General features: G+C 38.2%; 1 protein-coding gene across 1 annotated transcript; it reads right to left on the bottom strand.

Moving 5' to 3' along the window:
• aldh1l2.S (aldehyde dehydrogenase 1 family member L2 S homeolog) lies at nt 1-26,226 on the bottom strand. Its single transcript, XM_018256054.2, has 23 exons — nt 26,032-26,226; nt 21,227-21,371; nt 17,831-18,065; nt 16,271-16,436; nt 14,929-15,030; nt 14,225-14,314; nt 13,988-14,122; nt 13,505-13,630; nt 12,937-13,028; nt 11,975-12,119; nt 11,344-11,463; nt 10,559-10,686; nt 9,723-9,873; nt 9,153-9,223; nt 8,950-9,055; nt 8,199-8,286; nt 6,449-6,542; nt 6,166-6,265; nt 4,460-4,558; nt 4,104-4,269; nt 3,647-3,752; nt 2,134-2,333; nt 1-875 (listed from the first exon to the last, which is right to left on the bottom strand). Exons 1-23 carry the CDS (start codon nt 26,077-26,079, stop codon nt 820-822), a joined length of 2,769 nt encoding a protein of 922 aa, XP_018111543.1. The 5' UTR covers nt 26,080-26,226; the 3' UTR covers nt 1-819.
• Nucleotides 26,227-27,402: the final 1,176 nt, after the last annotated feature.

Here is a 27,402-nt window from a genome sequence, read left to right as displayed (position 1 = left end):
TAAAAGTAAGACGCAAGTCCATTTTTTAAGACAAATCTTTACTGAGCTATCCAGCAGGACATAGCAAGCAGTTTTTCAATTTTAATTTCCAGCTTCCAAACCTGATAAATGTACAGCTCCCAGAAGCTGAAGTCAATTCAGACTTATGTATTTGAATACATGATGCCATAAGAAAATACCAATAAAATATGTATTTGTAACTTGATTTGTTTGATGTCCTGTTCCAGTGCAGTGTAACAGTTCAGCGTATTTAGAGCATGGGGTGCATGTGTCGGTCATTTCCTTATTCAGTTCATGTATGTTCTATGCTTCTGCACCATGTTTAAGCATCAGTCTCTGATCTCTAGAAGCCCCGCAATTGGTGCTGTATTTCCAGCGGTGGCAGTCTCTGATCACACTTTGCAACGGACAAACTAAGTGCACTTTATTTCAATTTGTTTTTTTTAGCTCGAGAGGTTTCCACGAACTCTTGAACAGCAAAAACTAAGAGTAATACTGAATTCTACCCTCCTTTTGGTTGCATTACATCCCAAGATCCCAATGAAGAATCTATCTGAATAAGATGATTTTACAAAGTTGCAGTCATGTCATGTTTGAACTTGTGTAGAAAACATAAAAATTGACAACCCGGCGGTACAAGGTACTTGATGTAGATGGCATACTACTCACAAAGCCATGTTTCTTTAATAACGCCGTAGAAATAAAGCGACTGAAAACCATGTAAAAATGAAGTGACTACAAAACATGTAAAAATGGAGTGGCTAAAAAAAACAGTCCTGTCGAGGTATTGTCTTGCAGAAGCCAAAGGTTTGAGAAAGCTTAATATTCCACGGTTACAGCTTTTGTTCTGAGGTATTCATGTAGAGCTTCTTCACCTAAGGCAAGAAAGGTATCGGTGTGTTAATAAGTGACAGCATAGGCAAAGAATAAACAAGGATCTGGAAACCTGGTGTAAAGGGAAAATATACCTTCATTAAAAGATCAAAACTGATCATTCCATTTATTATGAACTGTTAAAGGAAAACTATACCCCCAAAATGAACACTTAAGCAACAGATAGTTCATATCATATAAAGTGGCATATTAAAGAATCTTACCAAACTGGAATATATATTTAAGTAAATATTGCCCTTTTACATCTCTTGCCTTGAGCCACCATTTCGTGATGGTCTGTGTGCTGCCTCAGAGATCACCTGACCAGAAATACTTCAACACTAACTGTAACAGGAAGAAGTGTGGAAGCAAAAGACACAACTCTGTCTGTTAATTGGCTCATGTGACCTAACATGGTATGGTTTGTTGGTATGTTTGTGAGTACAGTGAATCCTACGATCCCAGGGGGCGGCACTTGTTTTTTAAAATGGCAATTTTCTATTTACGATTACCCAATGGCACATACTACTAGAAATGTATATTATTATGAAAATGGTTTATTTACATGAAGCAGGATTTTAGATATGAGCTGTTTTATGCAATATCTTTTTATAGAGACCTACATTGTTTGGGGGGTATAGCTTTCCTTTAATGTATCTACAGTTATGCATTAGAGTCTGACTGTATTTGCAGCCCCAAATTGCCACCCAACAAAGCAATCACAGTCCTGCCTCAAGCTAGTCCTATGGTTGGCTTCTTTTTATCTGTAGATATTGTGCACTCTAACATTAGCCAAACAAGTGAATCTCTTCCTGATTTGGACAACCACATTGTCATATAAAGCTGAACTGGTTACTGGACCAGCAGGGATACAGGAAACTGTTGAATGAGGACATCTTCAATGTGCAGGTTTAATTCATACTCAATAGGATTTTCAGAACTGGTCAATTTTGGGGGTATCAGTTGGGCAGTTAGTCCATAACATACCCAGAGTGATAAGCCAGCTGGGTCTGGAGGGGAGTAGTCAGCAGGTTTTTATCTGCCTGTTTATGGCCAATCTAGAGAGCACAAGAGTAACATCTCCTGATACTGCCAGGAATAATCAACAGATTCAAGCAATGGCTGTACCTGGAGACTGCTTCATGGGGGGAAAACTGTCTGGAGGGGCCACGTCGGCAGTTTTTATCAGCCAGTGTAATACCATTTTAGCATGGATATTAAGGTACAGTACACTGGCCCAAGCAGATATAAATCCCTTACCCAAGTCCTTGCCGAATCCAGATTGCTTGAAGCCTCCAAATGGTGCTGCAACATCTGTCTTGTTGTATGTGTTAATAAAAACTGTTCCAGCATTCAACTTTTCACTGACATACATTGCCTTGCTTATGTCTTTTGTGAACACGCCAGAGGCTAATCCATATTCTGTATTATTGGCACGTTGCAACACTCCATCAATGTCCCTAGATAATCAAAACAAAAAGATGCTGGAATAAAACTTATATACGGTAAGGACTGTCCAACCAGCAACACTCAAACACCTCAAAATCATGTGTGTAACCTTTTAAATGATTTTTCTGTGCCCAACACTAAAGCTAAAAGCTTTTCTTCATCATTATAAGTCCTTCACTGTTCTGCTACTTGTGACACAAATGATCACTACAGCTGGAGCTGTTTACTTGTCTCATGTGGCTCATATGATATGCCATTCTTTTTGATGGTAAGCATGTGGCTGTATGTGTGTGCCCTAAGTCTGTGTGTGCATATTGTGACTTTTGTGTTCTCTCTTATCTATCTGTGGTCCTTCTCATCTCCAAGAGCATCGTGGTCCCTCTCATTTCCCAAGAGCAGTATTGCCTATTGTTTGATGGAAAACTACATATCTCATCCCTCTTTTGTCCCTTAATCTCTTTTTAATGCACATATCCCAATTTGACATTCATTCACAGTCAGAAGGGAACTCTGGGACCACTATAAGAGGTCTGGCAAAATTTAGGTCTGTAAAGGACCACAGACAGCAAGATTTTCTTTCTTATTCAGCAATTCATACAGTAGATAGATAGATAGATAGATAGATAGATAGATAGATAGATAGATAGATAGATAGATAGATAGATAGATAGATAGATAGATAGATAGATAGATACAGTAGATAGAGAGACAGATGATAGATAGATAGATAGATAGATAGATAGATAGATAGATAGATGATAGATACATACATACATACATACATACATACATACAATAACCAGTGATGCCAGCACTCTCGACAAATAGTTCATGTGCCTGGGTGCAGAATCCACAAATTCATCCATTCCAATTCCAAAGAGATCCACACTCACAGGGCTTTTTAGGTTTAAAACATGTTTTTATTGCGAAGTTACAGGCTGACGTTTCGGCCTACCCGAAGGCCTTTCTCAAAAATAAAGGCCTTCAGATAGGCTGAAACGTCAAGCTGTGAATTCGCAATAAAAGCATGTTTTAAACCTAAAAAGCCCTGTGAGTGCAGATCTCTTTGGATTGGAATATACTGTATATATACTGTATATACTGCCTGGGTGCAGTATCAAAATTCAAATAATAACCAGCAAAAGGATCCACACTCTTAGGTCTTAAATATAGTATACTGTAAAACATTTTTTATTGTTCAATGAAAGAAAACATTTTTTATATTATATTTAAGACCTGAGAGTGTGGATATTACTTTAAAAAGCAGACCTAGCTTTGTCTCTTGGCACCTGGGGGAAAAAATGACAAAATACATGACACATACCCATCCTTAAACTTAGAAATGACCATAATGGGTCCAAATGATTCTTCCTGAGCAAGATACATGTGGTCTTCAACATCTGTGAACACAGTTGGTTCCATGAAGAAGCCTAGAGTAATGGGAATTATACCGTCTTTAGTTAATGACAATTAAAGGTTTAGTTGATGATATATTATCTATTTACTAACAAATAATCTTTCAGTCACTGTTAATTGTGAAACAAGAGAAGGCTATTTATCTCTGTAGCTGCCTCCAAAGTTCCCCAACAATCACTTTCTATCATAGTCACTGATGCCTCTTGCCATTTAGCCACAATGATCAAAATATTATGTAAGTAGACATGCTCAGCATACATATACATGACTAGACATGACTTGAAGCACATGCTCTCAATAGTTTTGTCCATTGTTTTCTTTATATTGGTATTTACCTACTTATGATAGCTAACAATCTGCCTTACCTGGCCTTGGTACTTTTCTGCCTCCATATACAAGCGTGGCTCCTTCTTTCACTCCAATTTCACAGTATTCTAACAGTTTCTCCATGTGTGCTTTGTGGTTCTGTGGGCCATGATCTGTAGATCTATCGAGAGGGTCGCCAATCCTCATTTTTTTAATTTCTTCCACCTAAATATGTATAATAGAAAGATTTATGGGTTAGTACATTCCCATTAAAAGCCTCTAAGTACCGTAAAATTTTATTCATACAATCTGCATGTATGCCAGCCCCTTAGTTCTATCACAGGGAGGGACTATATAACACTATCTGGAGCATAGGACAAGTTATATGTGTACAAATATGTATACAAAAACTTACCACTCTCGTCACAAACTCATCATGTATGGATTCTTCCACAAAGAGCCTACCCGCTGCAATACAATTCTCTCCTTTGTTAAAATACACTGCTCCCATTCCCTGGAGGAAAAATTAATCACAATGAATTACTTGCATGTCAGTACTAATTGTAGCAGCAGTTTTGGACTGCTGTAGTAACAGATTGGTGGGCACAAACGTAATGCATTTATTCATTAATGGTGCTGTATTCTATACACCAACCATAAATTCACTGCAGGCCTCTATTTCTGCACTTTATATACATCTAAACTCCAAAAAAAAACTTTACTACAAAATTTTTAATGGGGAAAAAAAGTTGAATTTTTCGTGATTTATTATACTCAGAGGCTGCTAAAAGTCCATTTCCAAACTGTTCTGTAGAACTCAATGGCAAAGGTGCCATTTGAAATTTGAAGATATCACATGGTCTGTTCTGAGTTTCGACCAAAAATCGGAAAAAAATCGTGGGTTTCGAGCAATTCAACTAAAAATTCAACCTTTTCGGGCATAAAACCCAAAAAAATTCTGTTCTTCTTTTCTCAAAAACTCATATTTTACGAGTTTTTTCCTGAACTGATTTTATGAAGTTTTTTCAATGATAAATAAGGTCAAATCGTGAATTCTAGTTTGGGCTGACTTTTTTTACTTAAAAAGTCAGAAAAATTCGGATTTTGATAAATAAACCCCTAGGGGCACATTTATCTAGGGTCGAATATCAAGGGTTAATTAACCCTTGAATTCGACCCTCGAATCTAAATCCTTCAAATTTGAATATCGAATTTGAAGGATTTAGCGCAAATCCTGCAATCGATCGAAGTAAAAATCATTCCACCAAACGATAAAATCCTTCGAATTGAACGATTCGAACGATTTTAAGCGAAGGATTTTTCTTCGATCAAAAAAAGGTTAGTAAAGTGCTGGGGAAGGTCCCCATAGGCTAACATTGTACCTCGGTAGGTTTAAACTGCCGGAGTATGTAGTCGAAGTATTTTGTAAAGAGACAGTACTTGGACTATTGAATGGTCGAATAGTCAAATGATTTTTAGTTCGAATCGTTCCAATCGAAGTCGAAGGTCGTAGTAGCCTATTCGATGGCCCAAAAAAATACTTCGAAATTCGAAGTTTTTTTCATTCGAATCCTTCACTCGAGCTTAGTAAATGTGCCACCTAGTGTTGGGTGCTAGTAACACTCTTCAGTAAAAACAACCAGTCTGGCAGCTCCCATTCATATGAAAAGGAATGTCAGCGAGCAGCTAGGTATGAATTAAAAGAGCCACATGGGAAGGCACATTTATCAAGGGTCGAATTTCGAATTCATGTGAGTTTTTTAAATCTCCCATAAACTCGAAATTCATTAATAAAATCAAATTTTCTCAGTTCGAACAAATTCAATCGACCCGAAAACTCGATTCAAATTCTATTTGAATTAGAAAAACTCAAATCGAATTAAAAAAACTTAAATGTCAGGAAGTCTGCAAACATCACCAAATTGATCCCTGGACCTCTCCCATTGACTGATACAGCAATTTGGCAGGTTTAAGGTGGCGAATAGTCGAATTTGGGTTATAAAGGGGCCAGAGTATGATAAATCTTGAAATTCACTTCGACCGTTAATAAATCTGCCCCCTAATGTACAGATGTGGGCCATTTTTGTAGCATAATATTCAGTTACAAAAGAATTAACTTACCATTCTCACAGCTTTGTCCAAATCACAGTCATTAAAAATGATAAGAGGAGATTTACCACCGAGCTCCAAGGAAACCTTTTTCAGATTGCTGACAGCACAACTGGGAATAAATAAGCAAATATAGGAATGAAAATATGAACCAGTGGTTTCATACAACCTTCTCAAACAACATGGCATTGTATAAATGTGATCAAGGGAAATGCTTATTGTCTAATAATATGACTATTTTCCACTAGAAGCACTGGCTGTGTTTTTGTGCATGTAAGTAAATAGAAGAGTTTACCTTTTCATGATCTGCTTGCCAATTGGTGTAGAGCCTGTAAATCCAAGCTTGCGAATATCTGGATGTTCAGACAAGCGCTGTCCAACTAGACCTCCTAAAAGTACCATGATGCACAGTGAGTTCCAATGAGCAATACAATGGTGGTCTTTCATACAATATACAGAGACATAGTTTAATGCATACAATTACCATTTTCCAAAGCATGTTTCCCTATTTGACTTAATTAGTATACTTACATAACAGTAACCATTTGTTATAAAGTATATCTGCTTTGCATGAATGCTGTCAGAATACTCTAGTGGTAAAACATAATGCTTTGTCCCTAATAAATGCACTTTGAACCTTGCCCTGGGTTGGTAGATGAGCCCTTTCACTCCTCTGTCCCGTCCTTACCCCTTTGTATTCATCCACTGTAATTATCAAAAAGAAAGAGTAAAATTTGAACCCCTTTTCTTTTTCGCATAGTTATTATGTCAGGACTATACCTACCATATAGGCACTCATTGGCCTGTGTCTAGGGCAGAAACTTAATGGAGTAGGCCATAATTGCCTATATGGTAAATAAAAATGTTGCAAAAAATTAATTCCCCCAGCCAGCCACTGGATAACTGTATACCTGGATACTTTGGGCTAAATCCAACAGCAGAGAGGGGATCAGCACATGCGCAGGACAGATAGCCATTTGCACATCCGCAAAAACAAAAAGGCATAAATAGTAGTGGGCTAACACCTTAGTATGTTCTACCATAGCTAACATTCTCCAATGTTATTGTCAGCTCCAAATATGTTCTTGAAGGGATCATGTCATGGGACAAGTTTTTTTCAAAATTCATCCATTATTAGTGCTGCTCCAGCAAAATTCTGCACTGAAATCCATTTTTTTTTATATTTAATTTTGAAATCTGACATGGGGCTAGACATATTGTCAGTTTCCCAGCTGCTCCCAGTCATGTGACTTGTGCTCTGATAAACGACTCTCTTTACTGCTGCACTGCAAGTTGGAGTGATATCACCCCCTCCCTCCCCCCCAGCAGCCTAACAACAGAACAATGGGAAAGTAACCACATAGCTGCTCCCTAACACAAGATAACAGCTGCCTGGTTGATCTAAAAACAACACTCAATAGTAAAAGCCAAGTCCCACTGAGACTGATTCAGTTTCATTAAGTAGGAGAAATAACAGCAGTTCCACCCTAAAGTGCTTGCACAAGTCACATGACCGGGGCAGCTGGGAAACTGACAATATGTCTAGCCCCATGTCAGATTTCAAAATTGAATATAAAAAACATCTGTTTGCTCTTTTGAGAAATGGATTTCAACGCAGAATTCTGCTGGAGCAGCACTATTAACTGATGTGTTTAAAAAAAAATGTTTTCCCATGACAGTATCCCTTTAAAATGTATAGATACAGTTACAGTAAAAAAAAAAAAGAGTATAATGGCATTTTGATTGTGGCAAACTGATGATAAATATCCTGGGGCCTATATATCTATATATACATATATATATAGAGAGAGAGAGAGAGAGAGAGAGAGAGAGAGAGAGAGAGAGAGAGAGAGAAAAGGATAGAAGACAGAGTGTAATGAGAAGTAATTAATAAAGAAATTGAGTTAATAGAGAAAAAAAACCATTTGGAGAGTGGACCTGCAGACTATAGTTTTTTGGTGGGCCCCTGGCACCCCAGTCCAGCACTGGTACACCCGAAACCTAAAGGTCAGAAAGGAATAGCAGTTAATATAGATTTACATTACCTGATCCAGGCAGGATATTGATAACGCCTTTTGGCAATCCAGCCTTCACAGCCAGCTCTGCAAACTTAAGTGCTGTCAGTGGAGTGACCTGGGGATAGACCCACATGTAATTAACAACTGTAGTTGCATATATAGAAAATTACATGAATTATATGTATAATACTAGGGGTTATTTGCAGTACATGGTGTGAGTGGTGTTACCTGAATCAATAAACTAAAATTATCCCCCAAATGTTATAATTCTCAAAGATTATACTGAACACTCAGGCTATAAAGTCCAAGGCAGAATGAATGCCAAACTGGTTTATTGTATTGTGCTGACACCATGTTTCCAGAGTGTAACTAGATATTACTAGGCCCTACAGCAAATTAAATTTTGGGCCCCCAACATAACCAGAGGTTGTCCTTTTTTACCAATATATGTTAAAATTGCTCATTATTTAAGGCCTCATGGGGTCCCTACACCTCTTGGGGTCCCCTGCAGCCACAGGGTCTGCATCCTCTGTAGTTACACCCCTGCAATATATGGTATTTGCATGCCTTATTATATTCAAGTTCATCTGCTTGAGGTTAATTCTATCACAAATGTCCGAAAGCTGTGTGTGTGCTCTAAAGAGATCTTTCCCTGGGCCCACTGGTACCTTAAAGCTGCCCTGATTTTGATACATTATCAGTCAGTACTATTAGGCAATATTTAATCATGCTTTTGTTTCCATTGAGAGGTAAAAGTGTAAAGCAAAGTAGGATTTACCTGGGCAGGTTTTAAAACTAAGGTATTTCCTGCAGCCAAACATGCAGCACTCTTCCAAGCGAGCATCATCAGGGGATAGTTCCATGGAATAATGATGGCACACACACTAGGGATTCAATGGTATATGGAAACTATATGTCACTGGGTTATTATGGCAAGCGGAGTTGGCAAAAAGATATTGAAGCAAGTAAAGTCATACTTACCCAAGAGGTTCCTTTTTAGTAAAAGTCAGATTACGGTTGGGGCGAGCCTGGTTTATTGGAATTGTAGACCCCTAAACCAAACAAAAATGTTTTCAAACTTTAGGAAATGATCATGCTAAGTGCTGTTAACAATATCTGGGAATGCTTTGATAACTGATTCCAAACTAGGATATTTAAAAAGTTTTGTTCTAAAGGGGATACTTTGCTATCCTGATTGCAACTTTAAGGTCACTATAATCATCTCTACTTGTGGGAAAGTGTGAGTGGGATCATACTGTGACTTGTGACCCTATGGCACTAGTTCCTTTGCTAAGTGGAACAGAGAAGTGGGTACTGTGAAAAAAGTGTTTTATTTTAGTCCTACCAATTTCTTCATTGTGCCTATTTATGTTCCATGATATAGACAATGGTATAATTTAAAGTGTTAACTGAACTGCCACTGTTTATATAACTATTTGTATAGACTGTTTATATGATCACAAATCTACTGTATGTGTTGAGCAATGTAATAACATGTCCAATATAGCCAGGAAGAGTGTACAGTAGTAATATAATAACATAATAACGTGCCTGAATTTTGTCGCACCACCCAGCAAAGTATCGGAAGGTCTGCACTGACATCCCAACATGAGTCTTTAGCGCCAGTGTATATACAGCTCCTGAATCAATGGCCTCGATTGTTGCTAACTCCTCCTGATGTTCTTCCATGAGGTCTGCAAGTCTTGGAAGGCAACAAAACTCCTCATTTATCAATTGAGCTTTGTTATAAAATCATGAAAATTAATAAAAAAAAATAAAGTAGAAGTTTTGAATGATCTGAAAATTTGAATGACCGAATTCCAAAATTCAAACTAAATACATTCTTTTTTTAAAGGTGTGAAAGAAGAATTTACACAGAAAAAAATAAGAAAATGTTCACAAAAATTTTAAGGGAGCTTAAAAAGGAATGTGAAATTGACCTGCCATAAAACAGCAATCTGGGGCATTTGCTCTTGGCTTTTTGATGCTGTTATTCTGCTATGATAAATATGATAAAAAGGCATGATGCCAACAATGAATATAAAACTGGTTACATTTTAGGGCAATGGCACACAAGAACTACTTGTGGGCAACAAACATGCAGAAATTCTAATATATCTGGATGGCAAGGTATCTTCTGGAGAATTTTGGCAGTGGGTAACAGATTACTGAAGATGAGAAAGAAATTTACAGACTATAGCATTTGCCAGATAGATGTTTTTAAGGAGAATGGGCACAGAATTAAAAGAGCTATGCATTGACTAATTGTATACAATATTCAGATAGTTCTGCCAGCCCAGCACACACATACCCAATAACATACAAAAGGTTTTATCAGTATGTATATGCCACACAGGTTGTTTAGAAGTATATAAATATAAAATTACCTATATAAAATCCTCCCCCTGTCCCTTGCGTTCATTTTCCCCCATTCACCATTCTCAAAAGCATCTTTTGCTGCTGCAACAGCTTTATCAACATCTGCTACGGAACAATACGCAACTTTGCATATCACCTGCAAACAAACACAAGGATCACTTTTAGGCAAACTGTAAAGAGATAGAAAGCAAAGTTCAATATTTCACATGTAACTGTAACATTTTACTGCACAAAAATTATAAATATAACAAATCAGGAGAAAAAATCGCTAAGTGTAGAGCTTGGACAGTTGGGCTAGCATTCAGGAACTGACATTTCACTGGGCCAATTAGGTAGCTGCCCTCAGTTATTCATAGTATCTGCTTGGTATTTTGCCATTTTATTATGGAGTGTGTCATTCAGCCCATGGGAATTGTAATTTTTTTTTCTGCACCTTCCGTTTCCCAAGTTCTTTGTGTCATCAATACAATTCCTCATTTATATTCAGATATATGCCTTGATTGTGTGTCTACTCTTTACCTAAGCTATACCAATTCACCTGAAACTCACACCTTCGCAAAGTATCATTCCAACATACTGCCATCTAGTGGGCAAGGGTTGTTTCCACATTGCACACCAGATATTCAATATAACAAATGTAAAGGGTCCTACTATAATAAAATAAAAATATAAGAGAAGTCTACACAGCCTAAAAGGAAGCCATTTGCAGTCATTACCAGAGGAAACATATATAGAAAACAATGTACTGACATTCAAAATATTGGTATCATGTGTTTTATGAAACAGTACTCACAGATCCATCAGTAGGGTTGATAGTGTCATATGTTTTCCCATTATCTGCATCAATAAACTGCCCATTGATGAAACACTGGTAAGGCATCTTCACTGTCATGTTGTTGACATCTAATGATGCCTAGTAATAAAAAAACATTGCTCTTACAGAGAAATACAGTAATTAGCAGAGATGAGGAGACAGCCCTTTTTCCATAAATACAAATACAAATGTCTCTATATCTGCTTGTGCAGTCTCATAATTATTCCTGTGCACAGTTGGTAATATCAAATCAAAACTCAATCAATGATGGTCCTAGAGAATGCACTTGGAGACCATGCAAGGCACCATTACAGATTCCATGTAGGGAAAATGGTGCTAAGGACAATACATAGTTTAACACGCAACCAACCCTTTGTTAAGTCCAGGTTAGAGGTCTGGTCTGTAATGGAATATGTATCTCACATGGTCCTATGAGACTTGTAGTTTTACATTTACCAAAGCTGTCAACCTCTCAGAGGTGATTTCTAGAAGGGTTTCACCTGTGCCCATTATAACATGGTCATGGCCATTTAAACTCTGCCATGCCTCCAACTCCACTCTCACACAGCGACTCCTAGAATATCTAGGTGAGTAGAAAATGCAGATTTACATAATCTATGATTAGTTCTTCTTTATCTTCTCCTCTTAATTTTCTCACAACCATCTGAATGAATTCCTCAAATGTGGTGGCCATGTAGACATCTTCATTCTGAAGCTCTAGTCCTTCACATTTCTGTTTGAGCTCCTCAACCAACCTTTGAATTTGAACAATTATTAGAAAATCAGACTCAACAGTATTAGTAATTTTAGACTATATTATACTCATTTATTACTATGCTTGTTAATTATTAATTATTATGCTTTTCCTTCCTGTGTGAACGTTTCTACTCTTCTGCTCCAAATTGTATAGTGCTGTGCATTCATGTAGTGCTTTATATATAAAGTTACACATAAATGCATATTACATACAATGGAACAGTTCACCACTTTTCAGCTGGTCTTTATTTTTAATTTGTTATACTTTTCAATTTTTATGCCTTCCTCTCCTTTATTTCTTTTTTTTCCCAAAGATCTGTGAGGCTACAATATTTTTTTTAATTTGTATTAGTTCTATTTCTATTTACGCACTCATGATGCAATTTCTTATTCAAACCAATGTCTTGTTGCTAGTGTAACTCTAATCCTAGCAACCAGAAAGCTGTTAAAAAGGTGAATAATAGGTGCATATTTTAAAAACTATGAAAAAAATTAAAAAAAACTTGGCACAATTGCAAATTGTCTGTGAACAGCCCTGACTACATCAATGTAATAAAGGATTTACCGCCCCTCTGCTGTATAAATATATCTGGCCTGTTCTAAGTTTTATGCTATTCAAAAGTAAACCACTATATTTCATTATGAGTTTTGTTACTAAGACATTCCCAGTCTTCCTAATAGCAGACACATTCAAGAACAGAACCATTACTTTTTCAAGCAGTGTCAAAGCCAGCATAGTATTTCCAAGATTTAACATATATTTATATTATATCTCTCTCTTTCCGTTTCTCTATGCCTAATGAATAATCCACTTACCTGACAACATCCATTGATGCAGCTCCTGATTTAAAAAAGTCAGTGGTCTTCTCAATGACCGAAACGTTACTTAGTATCCCTTTCCAAATATTCTGTGAAAAGTAAATCACACGTAATTTTAATTTAATTTTTTATTTTAAATTGTATAGTAGAATATATATTGGATCTCAAATATTTGAGTTTCATTGAATGAAAGATAACAGATATAGCCCCCATACATAATAAAACACACTAAGTTTGCCCAGGAACAGTAACCCATAGCAACCAATAAAATCTTTGCTTTTAAACAAGTGACCAGTAAATGCTACCTGCTGATTGGTTGCTATAAGTCACTGCTCCTGGGCAAATTTAGTGCCTTTTATTACATAACCCCTAAAATGTTTTATCCTAGACATTTCCTATAGACTGTTGGATGAAAATGGAAGTAGATAAGTGTTAAAGACAAAATAGATCTAGCCAGTAAAATGCTACATTATGAGCACTTTATTCCATTTATGCACACACACGCACACACACCTTTATTAGATTCTTAACATTCAGCTACATCTGTTGATATTCACGCACCCACCCTGATCTCTGATTCAACTGCCTTTTCCTCTTCTGTAAGCTCCAAAGTTGCTGAATCGTCCTTTGAAAAATACTTTGACGCTGGTATCATTTTGCCATCCTCAAACTGGAGATTTCTGATTGTCAACTGAAAGGAAAAAGAAAAAACATATCTTCACCTAAGAGATTTATTAAACTTTCTCCCAGGGACCTTAGATAAAATCTATGAATCTGATATATTTGTGTGCATGTTCTTTTAAATAAGATTATCTATTGAACAGAGTAGTGCCACTTTATTAGAGAGCATCATGGGGACCCATTTTATACAGCACAGAAACAGAATATAAAATACAAATGAAAGGTTGAACTCAATGGGCTTATTTCTTTCAACTTAACTTCTAAGTTTCCTATGTAATATGACCCTAACTAGGACAAACATCAGGTTTATAGAGGCAAACCTGATTTTATTTATGACATTAGTAGTGTTCTGTAGAGATTAACTCACCATTTTGCCATCATTACCAAATAAAACAAGTCCATTTTTGGTGACAAGGCCAGGCTTTGAAGCACCTTCAATAGATACTGGCTGACCTGCAGGCACTGGGCCATCCAGCAAGGAGGATCCATATAGTGTCACCACCTGTGGAAAATTATTATTATTTATTTGTTGGATGCTCTAAAACACCTTGGAATTCAAACAACTTTAAAATTAATCTGACACTTTCTATTTTATGGCATTTACCTGCTCATTAATCAGTGTCCAGGCTCCTGGCACTTTGTCGTGTCCTCTGATCCAGTTATGGATTGCTTGTGCAGTGTTGTCCCAACAAATCTAGGCAAAACGATATTTCAATGCAGATGCCCATCAAATCCTGGCTTTTTAGTACTTTTAGCTATTATAATTCCAGTTAACTGTAAATGTGGGTAATTTCATAAAAAATATCTTCATAAATTGCAACAACAGTGAGTAAACTTTAAAACCTTTCAGCGCTGATCCTATCTCTAGTATAATACAGTATGTCTTGAGCTAAATTCATTCGATTCTTGATTAAAATAAATGCCAAAAAGTATGCAAAGTTCAAGCCCTATTCATAATAAGGAGTCTCTTTAGGGTTGAAGCTTCAAAACAGTTTTATTGATAATTATCATAGCTATATTGGTCCAAATATGTCTATCTGAAAATCCTCACATTTGGGGAATACATGTTGTAATTCCATGTGTCGTTGCAGACTGCACATATAATTTATTTGTCAAATTCACAATAAAGTGGATTCACAATTTAATATTGTCCATACAAAGTGGTGCTGAACCTTGGGCAGTGTCTGTTCCATAATCTTTTACACATATATACCTGTACATATACTCCTTTAAATACTTTTTTCATCTTGTAGTGCATATGTGCCTAGTTTAGAGAGCTGGTGTACATTCTATAAACATTTAAATTACCTTTGCATTATCTTTCTTTTGGATTCCTTCATATGTAGCCCCATCTTCTGGCTGGCCTATGCGAGGTGCTTTGCCATCGGCAATTAACTGTACAGCTTCCACCTAGTAAAAGAAAACAGTGAGCTGCTCCTTTCACTAGCTCAGAGGTATTCAGACTTTTTGGCTTTGCATCCAAAACTACACTCTGTAGTCCAATATATGGCAAGGCCCCCCCTTAAGGTTACAGGTACGGTACATAAACCCAACAATGCAAGCCAGGGGGAATGCTTTTCAAAAAGTGTAGTCCAGTGGCGTAACTAGAGTGCCCAGGCCCCCCGTGCAAAAAAATCTTCATACGGGCCCAGAACACTCCCCATCCTACTGCCCACTTCCTGTCCCACCCATGATTCTCGTTTGCCCCACCTATGTGCCATATCAGCCCCACCCTGACTCCGCCCACACCCTGCCTTGTGTTCCCCTTCCTCACTGGTAAAAGAGCAGCTGGGGAGGAGGGTGTTTTCTTATTAGCTATAGAGGAAGCAGACCCCACAATCAGCCCCATGTTCCTCGGGCGCCCCTGCGACTGCAGGGTCTGCTTCCTCTATAGTTATGCCACTGGTGTAGTCTCTATATTAAGATCATATGCATTCATGAGAACAACATGAATATGCATTCATGAGACCATAAAAGGTCTAAAGTGTGTAATTGACTCTAAATAATGAATATTGTAGAGAGAGCGAGAGAGAGAGAGAGAGAGAGAGAAAGAGAGCACTCCTGCCTTCAGATATGAGGATTTGTCATGGGAATAATCTCCTGCTCAATCATCCACTCCACAAGTTCAGGAGATGGATATTTACATGAACATCTCCAGGGCTTGACAAGTCTAGAACTTGTAACAAACATTTGGAGTTGGTAGCACAAACTGTATATACAAATTGCTATACCTTCTGGCGGTGCGATTTTCTGACGTATAGCCACGTCAATGAAAGTGTTCATGTAGATAAAATGTATCCAGCAATCACCAAGATTAACTGTTTTGTTAGCTTTATTGTGCCATGCCAAATTGAAACAACGTTTTGGGGGGGAAGTAAACACCTCCCTTTGTCAAGTCTAGAACTTGGGCACGCCTAGATTGTTGGTTGTGATGAAACATTTGGACAGCTCTGACCTAGTATATTTGTGTCAAAAAGATGGGTGCCATCTACAAGAACAAAATCAAAAGCATGCACCTAAATCTAAAAAGAGTTCAGTCCTTTGTCTTAATACCATTGCCCCTAAACAATAAAAGCTGTGCAAAAATTGCATAAACATAAGTGTAAACATACATACATGGCCTATTTATAGAGAGTCAACATAGACTCACCATAGCTTTTATTCCTTCAGGAAAAAGAAAACGGTTGTAAAGGGTATCTACTGTGTCATTAGGTTCCACGTCACACACTCTTTGCAGCAGGATCGGCCCTGTATCCAGGCCATCATCTGCCCAGAAAACTGAGAATCCTGCTTTTTTATCTCCATGAATTAACGTCCTGTAGATAAAGGTTTAGATAAAAAATTAAATGATTCCTCTGCATTCTTTTTAATGTGTGTCATTTATGCAAATATTATTCATACAGTCTGAATGATTTCTGACAGAAACTGCGCAAAGTCTGAAATTGAAAGTTAAGGTCACGTTCGACTTCCTGTTTGTACAAGTATAATCAAAACAAATCAGAAGACCACTGAGAAGCCTTCTGTCATACCTACTCCTCCTCCCTTTTTTCAGCTGCAGCCTGTAAGGCTGTGAGATAAGGAGCAGCTCATTATAAGGGGACTGCTTACTGGTTTTAATTTTGTGCCTATGAACAGGAAGCAGAATGTGACTTTACTTTAAATGTCAGATTTTGCAATGTTTAGTGTAAAAAATAAGAAAAACAATCAAGATTAAAACAACAGGCAATAAGTGTGTTCAGCACAAGTTCTACTCATTGAACTAAAGTTGAAAAGGAGCAATACTGCACTCAAAAGCTTTCTCTAGCTATATACTAATAAAAATACTAGAACAAAATATTACTGTATAAAAAAAAAAGTATCTGCAATCTATCACTGGTTATTTGAAATGCATATCAGAAATATGAACAATTTTGCATGTAGGACCAGCACACTCTGTGTAAGTAAAAATGTTTATTTACATTTGTTCAACAGGGTCCAGATATCATAAAAAAGTAAAGATCTGAACTAAATATTGGTCTGACGAAGGAAGGAACACTTTGTTACCTGTCTTTTTGTTAGTATAGCAAATAATAGGGTTAGCATGTTAAAAAAGGACAAGGAAAGGGTAGCCACCTGTATATGTGAGATGCATCTCATACAGAAGAATGTTTCTCACAGACCTTGGGACCGGTTACTTTATGTAACCCACATCTGTGCAACAGCATACATCCTCCAATGACTGGTGTTCAATAAAGTTTATACAGAAAGGCCCACTGCATTATGTTCTGATCACCCTAAATATTCATAAAAACCGCAAGGGTTTCGAAAATCTCAGCTTGTAATATTTAGCGGTTCTTTCACCATTTAAGAAAAGAATATTAGCTACATAACTACATATTAAAATTAATTCGTATTAAAAAAACACCAGCATTTTCTGCAGCTCTGTACAATAGATGGGTGTATACATTGAAACCATTACAACCAATACAAGTGGTAAAGATTTACTGAGATTTTATCTGATGCATAAATGGTAAGGAAAGGTGAATTTACTGGGGAGGTTATATCACCAAGGGAATCAGTCGATATGTTATGTACTGTATATATAGGTCTTAATCTATTATGCAGAAACAACATGCAATATTTGCTTATATGTCCTTGTTACTTATTTGAGGTATGAGTGATGGCTTCCATATTGTTGCTTTTTTTATGGCTTTTACTAGACAAACCTCACCAATTAATTGCAGAAGCTCCTCTGTGTCGGGGAAGGATGGAGGGATGGTAGATAATAGAGCCATTCTTAGGACTATCAATAACATCCATAGGAATAAACTGTGTGCAGAAAGGAAGGACATTCAGTTCAGCTCCCACCGACTTGTAGGCTTCTACTACCTCTGGGATAGACTTGCCCTTCACTCGCCACCTGGGAAACTTGAACACTGGGGTGCCATCTTTCTCAGCAGCCACAGCTGAAAAGCAGATACATTTAAGATATCAGTTAAATATAATATTTACAGAACAACAGTATGCAAGCAAAGTGTCAAATAAATGGATAGTGGACTAAAGCTGGCCATAGATGTTGAGATTTTTAAAAGATACGATCGTCATCGTGAGACCACGATTATCTCGGAACGATTGTACTAAAAAGACCAATTTGCCAGGAAAACAAAGGGTAGCTGCCTGCTTGGCCCTGCAAACATAGACAGATTGCACTGGGGCCGACAAAGATTTTTTAACCTGACTGATCAATTTCCTGACAGATGTCAGCCGAAAAATCGTAATATGTTCAATTGTTCGAATCCCACTAACGGCACGATAATTTCGAAGGATTGGTCGGACTTTGCTAAAATCGGTCGTTCGGCAAGAGAAATCTTTGCGTCTATGGGGACCTTAAGTTTAAAAGCATACAACTATATTATAAGTAGGTTATGTGCTGTACTGGTTCTATAGGATAAAACGACAATGTGATTCCTCCAACCAGCAATCTGCATAGAATAAGTTATTTTATTATTGTTGTTAAAACAATTATTTTGATGTTTTACAGTTCCTTTAAATTGCCAATTTTTCAGGCAATGAACCAAGTCTGTTTAAGAAAGACCTAAGAGCATATTTCAGTTTGGATATTATCTATTTGTATGCGATATATCAGTTTACAGATAAAAGTATTTCAAAGAAGAAGCCAAAGACAGCTAAACCACCATATTTGGATAAACCTTTAGGTATAGAAACATCTGCACTAGTTAATAAAATATCTTTGCTACCTATGGGTTATTAACAGTGGGCCCTTCAATGTTTATTACATTAATTACTCAGACAAAGCTCTAAACAGACTGAATTCAACTTAAAGGCAATGGACTGTGGAACAGTTGTGCACATGGGATATTAAATGCTTTGCTTAGCAATGAGGATAATCATTTCACATCAGAGGACACACATACACAAGATAGATCTCCCAAACAATGAAAAAGAACTTCATTTTCTGCTCCTATGATCTGGTATGTGAACAACAGGGCTTCCCAGCATTATTCTACCCTAATTCTGCAGAACCAGCCAGGAATGACCTTAGTAATGCAGCACATTTATATCCTGTTTTTGCAGTATGGTTTAATGCATATAGTGGGGGGAACTGCACCATTTGCATTACTTATACATCAGTTTTAGTGAAAAGGTTTATTAAATGATATAATGCCCAGATTTAACATCTCGATTGAAAAACATACTGATATGTATTTACATTTACACATTTCGGGGCAGATTTACTAAGGGTCGAATATCGAGGGTTAATTAACCCTCGATATTCGACTAGGAACTAAAATCGTTCGACTTCGAATATCGAAGTCGAACGATTTAGCGCAAATCCTGCGATCGAACGACCGAAGGATTATTCGTTCGATCGAACGATTAAATCCTTCGAATCGAACGATTCGAAGGATTTTAATCCAACGATCGAAGGAATATCCTTCGATCAAAAAAACTCAGGCAAGCCTATGGGGACCTTCCCCATAGGCTAACATTGAGTTCGGTAGCTTTTAGCTGCCGAACTAGGGGGTCAAAGTTTTTCTTAAAGAGACAGTACTTCGATTATCGAATGGTCGAATAGTCGAACGATTTTTAGTTCGAATCGTTCGATTCGTAGTCGAAGTCGTAGTCGAAGGTCGAAGTAGCCCATTCGATGGTCGAAGTAGCCCAAAAAACACTTCGAAATTCTAAGTTTTTTTAATTCGAATCCTTCACTCGAGCTTTGTAAATGTGCCCCTTCATCTAAAAATACAAGGACATACACACCAGATACAAAGGTGAAACATACTGCGAAGTAATGGACTTCTTCGCTACTGAGATGTCAGCAAACATCATGTCATTAGGAAGAAAATTATTCACTCTGAGCATTTCCTCATGTTACCACTGACAAGAGGAATTCGATTTTAGGAAAATCCTGGAGTGGATCACCATTATCCCTATGACATGCGATATCTTTGTCACTGAAACATACTAGGATTCTAAAGGCATTCCATGCTGTATAATGACACAAAGCCACAGGTCAAGTTCTTTGATGGAAGTCATAAAACTCCAATTTGACAAGCAGTGGGTACTACTACTCCCAGCACAGTGGCAGGTAGTGAGAAATACAACATAATAACCATCTCTGATGCTGGGCAAATTTGCACCTCAACAGTAACCTACAACAACCGATCAAATATCTGGTTTCATTGTTCAACCAGCAGTCACTGAATGGTTGCTATGGGTTACTGCCCATGTGCAAATTTGCCCACTCTTTATAAACGAGACCCAATATCACCCTTGTGCCTCATATTTTTAATATAGAAGAGAGGCAAGTAAATGAAGAAGTTATATCCTTAGACTTGCTCCTATTTATTTTATTAGATGTGCTTAGTTAGCAATAACTGGGAACATAAATTTCAGCTTGTTACTTTTAATGTACTATCACTGGCCTCATTATAGACTCTCATTTTGCCTTGGCTGTTACAGAACATGATTCAAAGTTGCCAAAGCATTAAGAACAAGGCTTATGGAGTATGCAGTTACTGTGAAAAAAATGTTTTGTCCTATCTAGAAACTAACAGCAGCCAATGAAGTTTGTTTTGATTATTCCTCCATTCCTGCCCTAAGTTAGCAAAACCTATTGATTGGCTGCTATAGATAATTGACTAAAAAGGCTAAATAAATGGTCAGAGAAACAAAAAATATAATCCTCCATAACAGCAATTTATAGTAATCTACTCATGTCTAATAGCGTTTAGCCAAAAACAATAACACAGCCTGTGCCATGTTTGAGAAATAGAAGTTAAACTGGCCATAGATGTAAAGATTTTTAAAAGATCGTTAGACCAAGCTTATCTTGAAACGATCGTTTAAATGTACGATTTGTCAACTAAAAAGACCTTTTTAAGCGATGTTGTCTAGTTGAAGCCAGGAATTGCTTGGCCCTGCAAACAATTGGACAATAGATAGATTTCACTGATGATGGACGAAAAATCGTTAGATGCGCGATTGTTTGATTCCACTAACCTCACGATAATTTGACGGATTGGTTGGACTACACTAAATTCGGTCGTTCATCAACGAAAAGTTGTTGCATCTATTTTTATATATATATTCATGCAACACTTACCCAAAGGGTCAGTTTTCCCATCCTTGTCTGGCACTGTAAATACTCCAACAATTTTATGTCCTTCCTTACGTAGATTGTTATACACTTCTTGTCCAAAAAGACTCTGACCAATGAGGGCCAATCTTAGCTTGTTTTGATAGTAAATCTGTAAAAAAAAAACAAAAGAATGCAGCATTCCATTTTGGTTTGTGATTATGCAATACTGCAAATATTTAACTATCTCTTGTACAGGTGTAGGGTCTATTGCCTGGAATGCTTGGGAAGTTGGATTTTCCCCATAAGGGATATTTCTATAATTCACATCTCCATGCCTTACGTCAGTGCTGTATCAGCCCTCGCACACGTGTGTACACATATATTGGCAAATGAGCGCATGCACAGTATAACCCCCATAGCTAATAAAAGGCAACCAATAAGATGTTTACTTTTAAATAGGGAACCTGTTATTTGTACCTGCTGATTGGTCTATATGAGTTACCGCACAAAGACAAAATAGTGCCTTATATTACATTACCCCATAAGAGATTATAAAAGTACTTATTACAGTAATAAATTACATATGTACATAAAAGATTATAAAAGTACTTATTACAGTAATAAATTATATTTGCCTTTAAGTTCACTCACAGTAAACTGATGTTAGTTTGTAAATACCTTGTTTTGTGTGAATTAAGCTTACTTAAATTGTTTAGTCTGTGTTTTCCACCATTTTCTGCAATTGTTTAAATATGCAATATATTAACTGAATGCTGGTTGGATTATGTTAAAATGATGACATAAAAATAAGTTTATGTAGCCTCTAGGGCATTAAAAAATACAGTGGAAAGCCACATTTAGCATGTGGGCTCCCAGTTGCATAGTGGGCATAGACACACCACCCTTTTATTAGGGTCTGGTTTGATATACATAATATGAAATTAAAATTATTAGATGATCTGAAATATTTGGACACTTTGAATGAATGTATTTAGAAGGACTAGGACTGCAATGATTGCAAAGTGTTTGTATTTTCTATGAAATGCACCCTGATGGGCATCCCGGATTATTTTAATAAAAATCTGTTAACATTATATTGTATGTGACTCGTCACAACACACAGATATTCTGGTACTGTTGTATCTGATTTATTAAAGTAAAATGGACCATGTTTTTCATTAAATAACATTACAACAACATTAACAGCTGTTACCAGATGATGGTGCAGGTCAAAACATGGGGAGGCACATTTATCAAGGGTCAAATTTCGAGGGTTGATAAACCCTCAAATTCGACCCTCGAAGTAAAATCCTTCTAATTCAAATATCGAATTCGAATGATTTTAGCACAAATACTTTGATCGATCGAATAAAAATCATTTGATCGAACGATAAAATCCTTCGAATCTAACGATTCGAACGATTTTAATTCGATCCAAAAAAAACTTAGAAAAGTGCTAAGAAAGGTCCACATAGGCTAACATTGCACCCCGGTAGGTTTAAAGTGGCGAAGTATGAAGTCGAAGTTTTTTTTAAAGAGACAGTACTTCGATTATCAAATGGTCGAATAGTTGAACGATTTTTAGTTCGCAACGTTCGAGTCAAAGTCGAAGGTCGTGGTAGCCTATTCGATGGTCGAATTACCCCAAAAAATACTTCGAAATTCGAAGTTTTTTTCATTCGAATCTTTCACTAGAGCTTAGTAAATGTGCCCCTCAGTGTGCAAGAGGCCTCATGGATATATGAGGATGCTGTAATTAGTCCTATTAGTCGTTTGGTTGGAGGAAAAGCAACAGCAAAACTCCATCTGACCCTTAGAAACTGATCAGTTCAGTGGTATAAATAGATATTACCTAGCCCCGTAGCAAATTATTCTACAGGCCCCCAAAAGGACTAGAAGTTGACCTGTTTAATCAGTATTTATTGAAATTGTATACGAATTAGGGTCTCATGGGGCCCCTATAACTCCTGGGTCCCCCTTCAGCCGCAGAGTCTGCTTCCTCTGTAGTTACGCCCCTGGATCAGATCTTATTTCATAACATAAACTGCAATCTGCAGTCAATGTATCAATACTTAGGATATTATTATTTCCTTATAAGTGAGCTGATATATACTGACTACAGAATAAATGAGAGCATGAATGAGAACAAAGTCATAGAAACACTTACATTTCAAAGGGTTACTGTGAGTCTCACCCTATTGGTTTAACAGCTGTGATGTCATAGCCCTGAGTATCTGGTTTCCTACACCCTACAGTAAACACAGATATTCAGTAACAACTGATACAGTCAGTTTCATTAGTAAGCTAAAGATCAAACAGCACGGTTGAACCCTGGGGATAAAAAAAAATTTGAGACTAGACAACATAAGGCGTTATGTAATAAAAAACACAAAGTTTGCCCAGGAACAGTAACCCATAGCAACCAATCAGCAGGTAGAATTTACTGGTCATCTGTTTAAAATAATGCATCTTATTGGTTGATATGGGTTACTGCTCCTGGGCAAACGTTGTGCCTTTTATTACATTTGGGGGATAAACTTTACACACTGCTATTAGACACCTTTGTGCGTCAGTGAAACAGTAAAATATGGGGCATATTCAGTTGCAGCCAAGGAGGACCAAGTGTCAGTGGCATAACTAGATGTTACTGGGCCCCACAGCAAAATAATTTGAGGGACATCCAAACTTTCCAGAAGTTGTCCTGTTTTACCAATATATATAAAAATAACTAATTAATTAGGGCCTCATGTGGCCTCTATACCTCCTGGCCCCCCTGCAGCCACAGGGTCTGCATCCTCTGTAATTACGCCCCTGCCAAGTATATCTACCTTTTGAGAAAAAGGACCCATAAAATTAATTAATTTGTATATCTCTCTTATAACACAGGTGCAGATGGACTTTACCATACATCCCCTTACATGTATATTTGCACAAGGTTTGGCTTAAACTTTGCCACCTCCCAGCTGTCACACTTTACTCCCCATTTGCTGTAAGACACGAATATCCAACCTGCTGACCTGCAGCTGTTGTTAAACTTGAACTCCCCCAACTAGATCTGAAGGGCAGCAGGCTGGACCTCGCTGATCTAAAGCAGATCATGGCAAATGGAGATGGCAGCTACCTGGAGAATATTTCAATGACCAGAGCCCAGATGTACATGTTTATAGGGGAAAGCAGCAGATGGGAGCTGGATGCACAGTCTGGGGATCCTGAGGGTGCTGTGTGAGGGTACCGTGTGAGGAGGGTGCTGTGTGTGTGTGAGGGTGGTGTGTGTGTGTGTGTGAGAGGGTGTGTTGTTGTGTGTGTGTGTGTGTGTGTGAGGGTGCTGTGTGAGGAGGGTGCTGTGTGTGTGTGTGTGTGAGAGTGTGAGAATGCTATAATGTGAGGTGCTGTGTGAGTGTAAGAATGCTATAATGTGAGGGTGCTGTGTGAGAATGCTATAATGTGAGGGTGCTGTGAGTGTGAGAATGCTATAATGTGAGGGTGCTGTGAGTGTGAGAATGCTATAATGTGAGGGTGCTGTGAGTGTGAAAATGCTATAATGTGAGGGTGTAGTGTGAGTGTGATAATGCTATAATGTGAGGGTGCTGTGTGAGTGTGAGAATGCTATAATGTGAGGGTGCTGTGAGTGTGAGAATGCTATAATGTGAGGGTGCTGTGAGTGTGAGAATGCTATAATGTGAGGGTGTAGTGTGAGTGTGATAATGCTATAATGTGAGGGTGCTGTGTGAGTGTGAGAATGATATAATGTGAGGGTGCTGTGTGAGTGTGAGAATGCTATAATGTGAGGGTGCTGTGTGAGTGTGAGAATGCTATAATGTGAGGTGCTGTGTGAGTGTAAGAATGCTATAATGTGAGGGTGCTGTGTGAGAATGCTATAATGTGAGGGTGCTGTGAGTGTGAGAATGCTATAATGTGAGGGTGCTGTGAGTGTGAGAATGCTATAATGTGAGGGTGCTGTGAGTGTGAGAATGCTATAATGTGAGGGTGCTGTGAGTGTGAGAATGCTATAATGTGAGGGTGCTGTGAGTGTGAGAATGCTATAATGTGAGGGTGCTGTGAGTGTGAAAATGCTGTAATGTGAGGGTGTAGTGTGAGTGTGAGAATGCTATAATGTGAGGGTGCTGTGTGAGTGTGAGAATGATATAATGTGAGGGTGCTGTGTGAGTGTGAGAATGCTATAATGTGAGGGTGTAGTGTGAGTGTGAGAATGATATAATGTGAGGGTGTAGGCTGAGTGTGAGAATGCTAAGGGTGTAGTGTGAGTGTGCAGTAAGGCAGCGCTGAGATCTAATCCGTGCAACGTGTCCTCTGTACATTGCCATGTTAGGCGCTGCTGATGCAATTCCAAGACGCTCTGGCTCTTCCCCACTCTCCCAACGTGGCTTCCTGCACTGCACATTCCCCCGGCTCCCAGCAGCCACTTTCTGCTTAAATGACTGCTGTTCCCTGCAGAAAAGCGCTAGTAACCCGCGAGCTCTCCTGTTGTACAGCACCTGCTTCTTCCCCTGCCCCAGGAACCTCTACCCGCAACGATCTTCCAATGGTGAACTTGGCCTTGACCACGGGGCGCTTCTACTTGCTCTACCTGATCACTCACTAGCCATCAGCCAGCTCTCTCAAGCCCTACACCGCATGGGTCCGCTCTCTGCAATGCTGCCATGCGATCCTTATACCAGGGATGTCGTTCCGCTACATTTCTCAGCAAAGAGCCGCTGGTGCTACTGGGAGTTGTAGGCTGGAGAGCACCCCTAACCCTATGGCAAATCGGGGACTAGCGCTTTAGTCGCTCTCTAGGCGCCCATCTGTCACACTGACAGGCTACTCACTGCGGTGCTGGAGAACTTCCTTATGAACTGGTTGGCCGTCCACAGCATTGCTGCGAGTCAGACATACACACACTTATATTCCAAGGGGATAGTGACAGAAGCGGCGAGGGCTTTGCAGCTCGTAGTAGACAGCTGTTGTCGCCTCACTACACAGATCACAGGAGCGACCCGCCTAAGTCACACCCCCTTCAGGCTCCGCCTATCTGTCATTATCAGAAGCCTGCCTGTCAGAGACAAACACTGCGGTATGACACGCCCATTTCTTCTGCGCCAATGGCTTTGCGGCTCTAAATGACAAGCCCTCTCGTTATAAGGCATCGACTGATGCAACCTGTGCTGAAGGAGAGAGAATTCATGCTAACAGACTTTCATTGTGCTGACAGCGAAATGCATTGGTTGCTAAACAGAGTTTCCTACAGTGAGGCCTTGCCCAACAGCACCATGATCTTTCCAGCATTTACCAATTAGGCACCAATTTGTGACGGTTTACAAAGGTGGTAGCCAACATCTTTTGCTACCTAAACAGCCAAAAGCAAGGACCAAGCAATCAGTGGGGCTCATTTATCAACACAAGGCAAATTTGCACATGGGCAGTTACATAGCAACCAATCAGTGATCAGAGCTTTTTAAAGCCAACTGCAAGTAGAACTATTGCCCATGGGCCAATTTTGCCCGGTGTTGATAAATGACCCCCAGTGACTCTTGTCTCTTGCAGTTGAAACACTTAGTTGAAACAATTCTTATCTTTGTCCCTGCTGAGCAGAATCCCTGAGTTTCATTACAGGCAGCTGTTAGAATTGATACAATAGTTGCTAATACTCCAGAGGTGCTGCTGAGAAATATATCAATTAAATGTTGCAAATGTCCAAATGTTCAAAATCTGCACCTGAATTACTGAGCTGCCAGACTGAAACACAAGAGACAGGAACATTCAACTTTAAACTTCGATTTTTCAAAAGTAATTGAAAAAAGTCTTTATTTCTAGAGAACAATCTGAAAACAACTCAACTGAAAAAGTGTTTGGAAGGTGCAACAACTCCTTTAAGCATTTTACAATCATACTGTGGAAAAGAGAGAAAAAATAAATAAATTCTGGTTCTAGAAGCATCTGATTTTAATATAAACCAGTTCTGCACTGGATGTTATAAACATGACCATGTTGGCTATCTCTCTCATGAGAAGGCCTGTCATTAGTAGTATTCATTTGCCCACTGATTTCAAAGGAAAGTTCCTATTTAATTTATAGGCTATTGCATTTGCTACTCATTTTTTACTTTTTGAGGTTCTGATTCTGAATGATTTGATTCCTAGTTTGCCTCTAGCTTACATTCACTGTAATAGCGGGTAAAATGCATTTCCATGTTTTCTTGT

This window comes from Xenopus laevis, chromosome 3S (assembly GCF_017654675.1).
Source record: "Xenopus laevis strain J_2021 chromosome 3S, Xenopus_laevis_v10.1, whole genome shotgun sequence".
Lineage (NCBI taxonomy): Eukaryota > Metazoa > Chordata > Amphibia > Anura > Pipidae > Xenopus > Xenopus laevis.
Note: the sequence above shows the minus strand (reverse complement) of the source record. Positions and strands in the feature narration are given on the sequence as shown.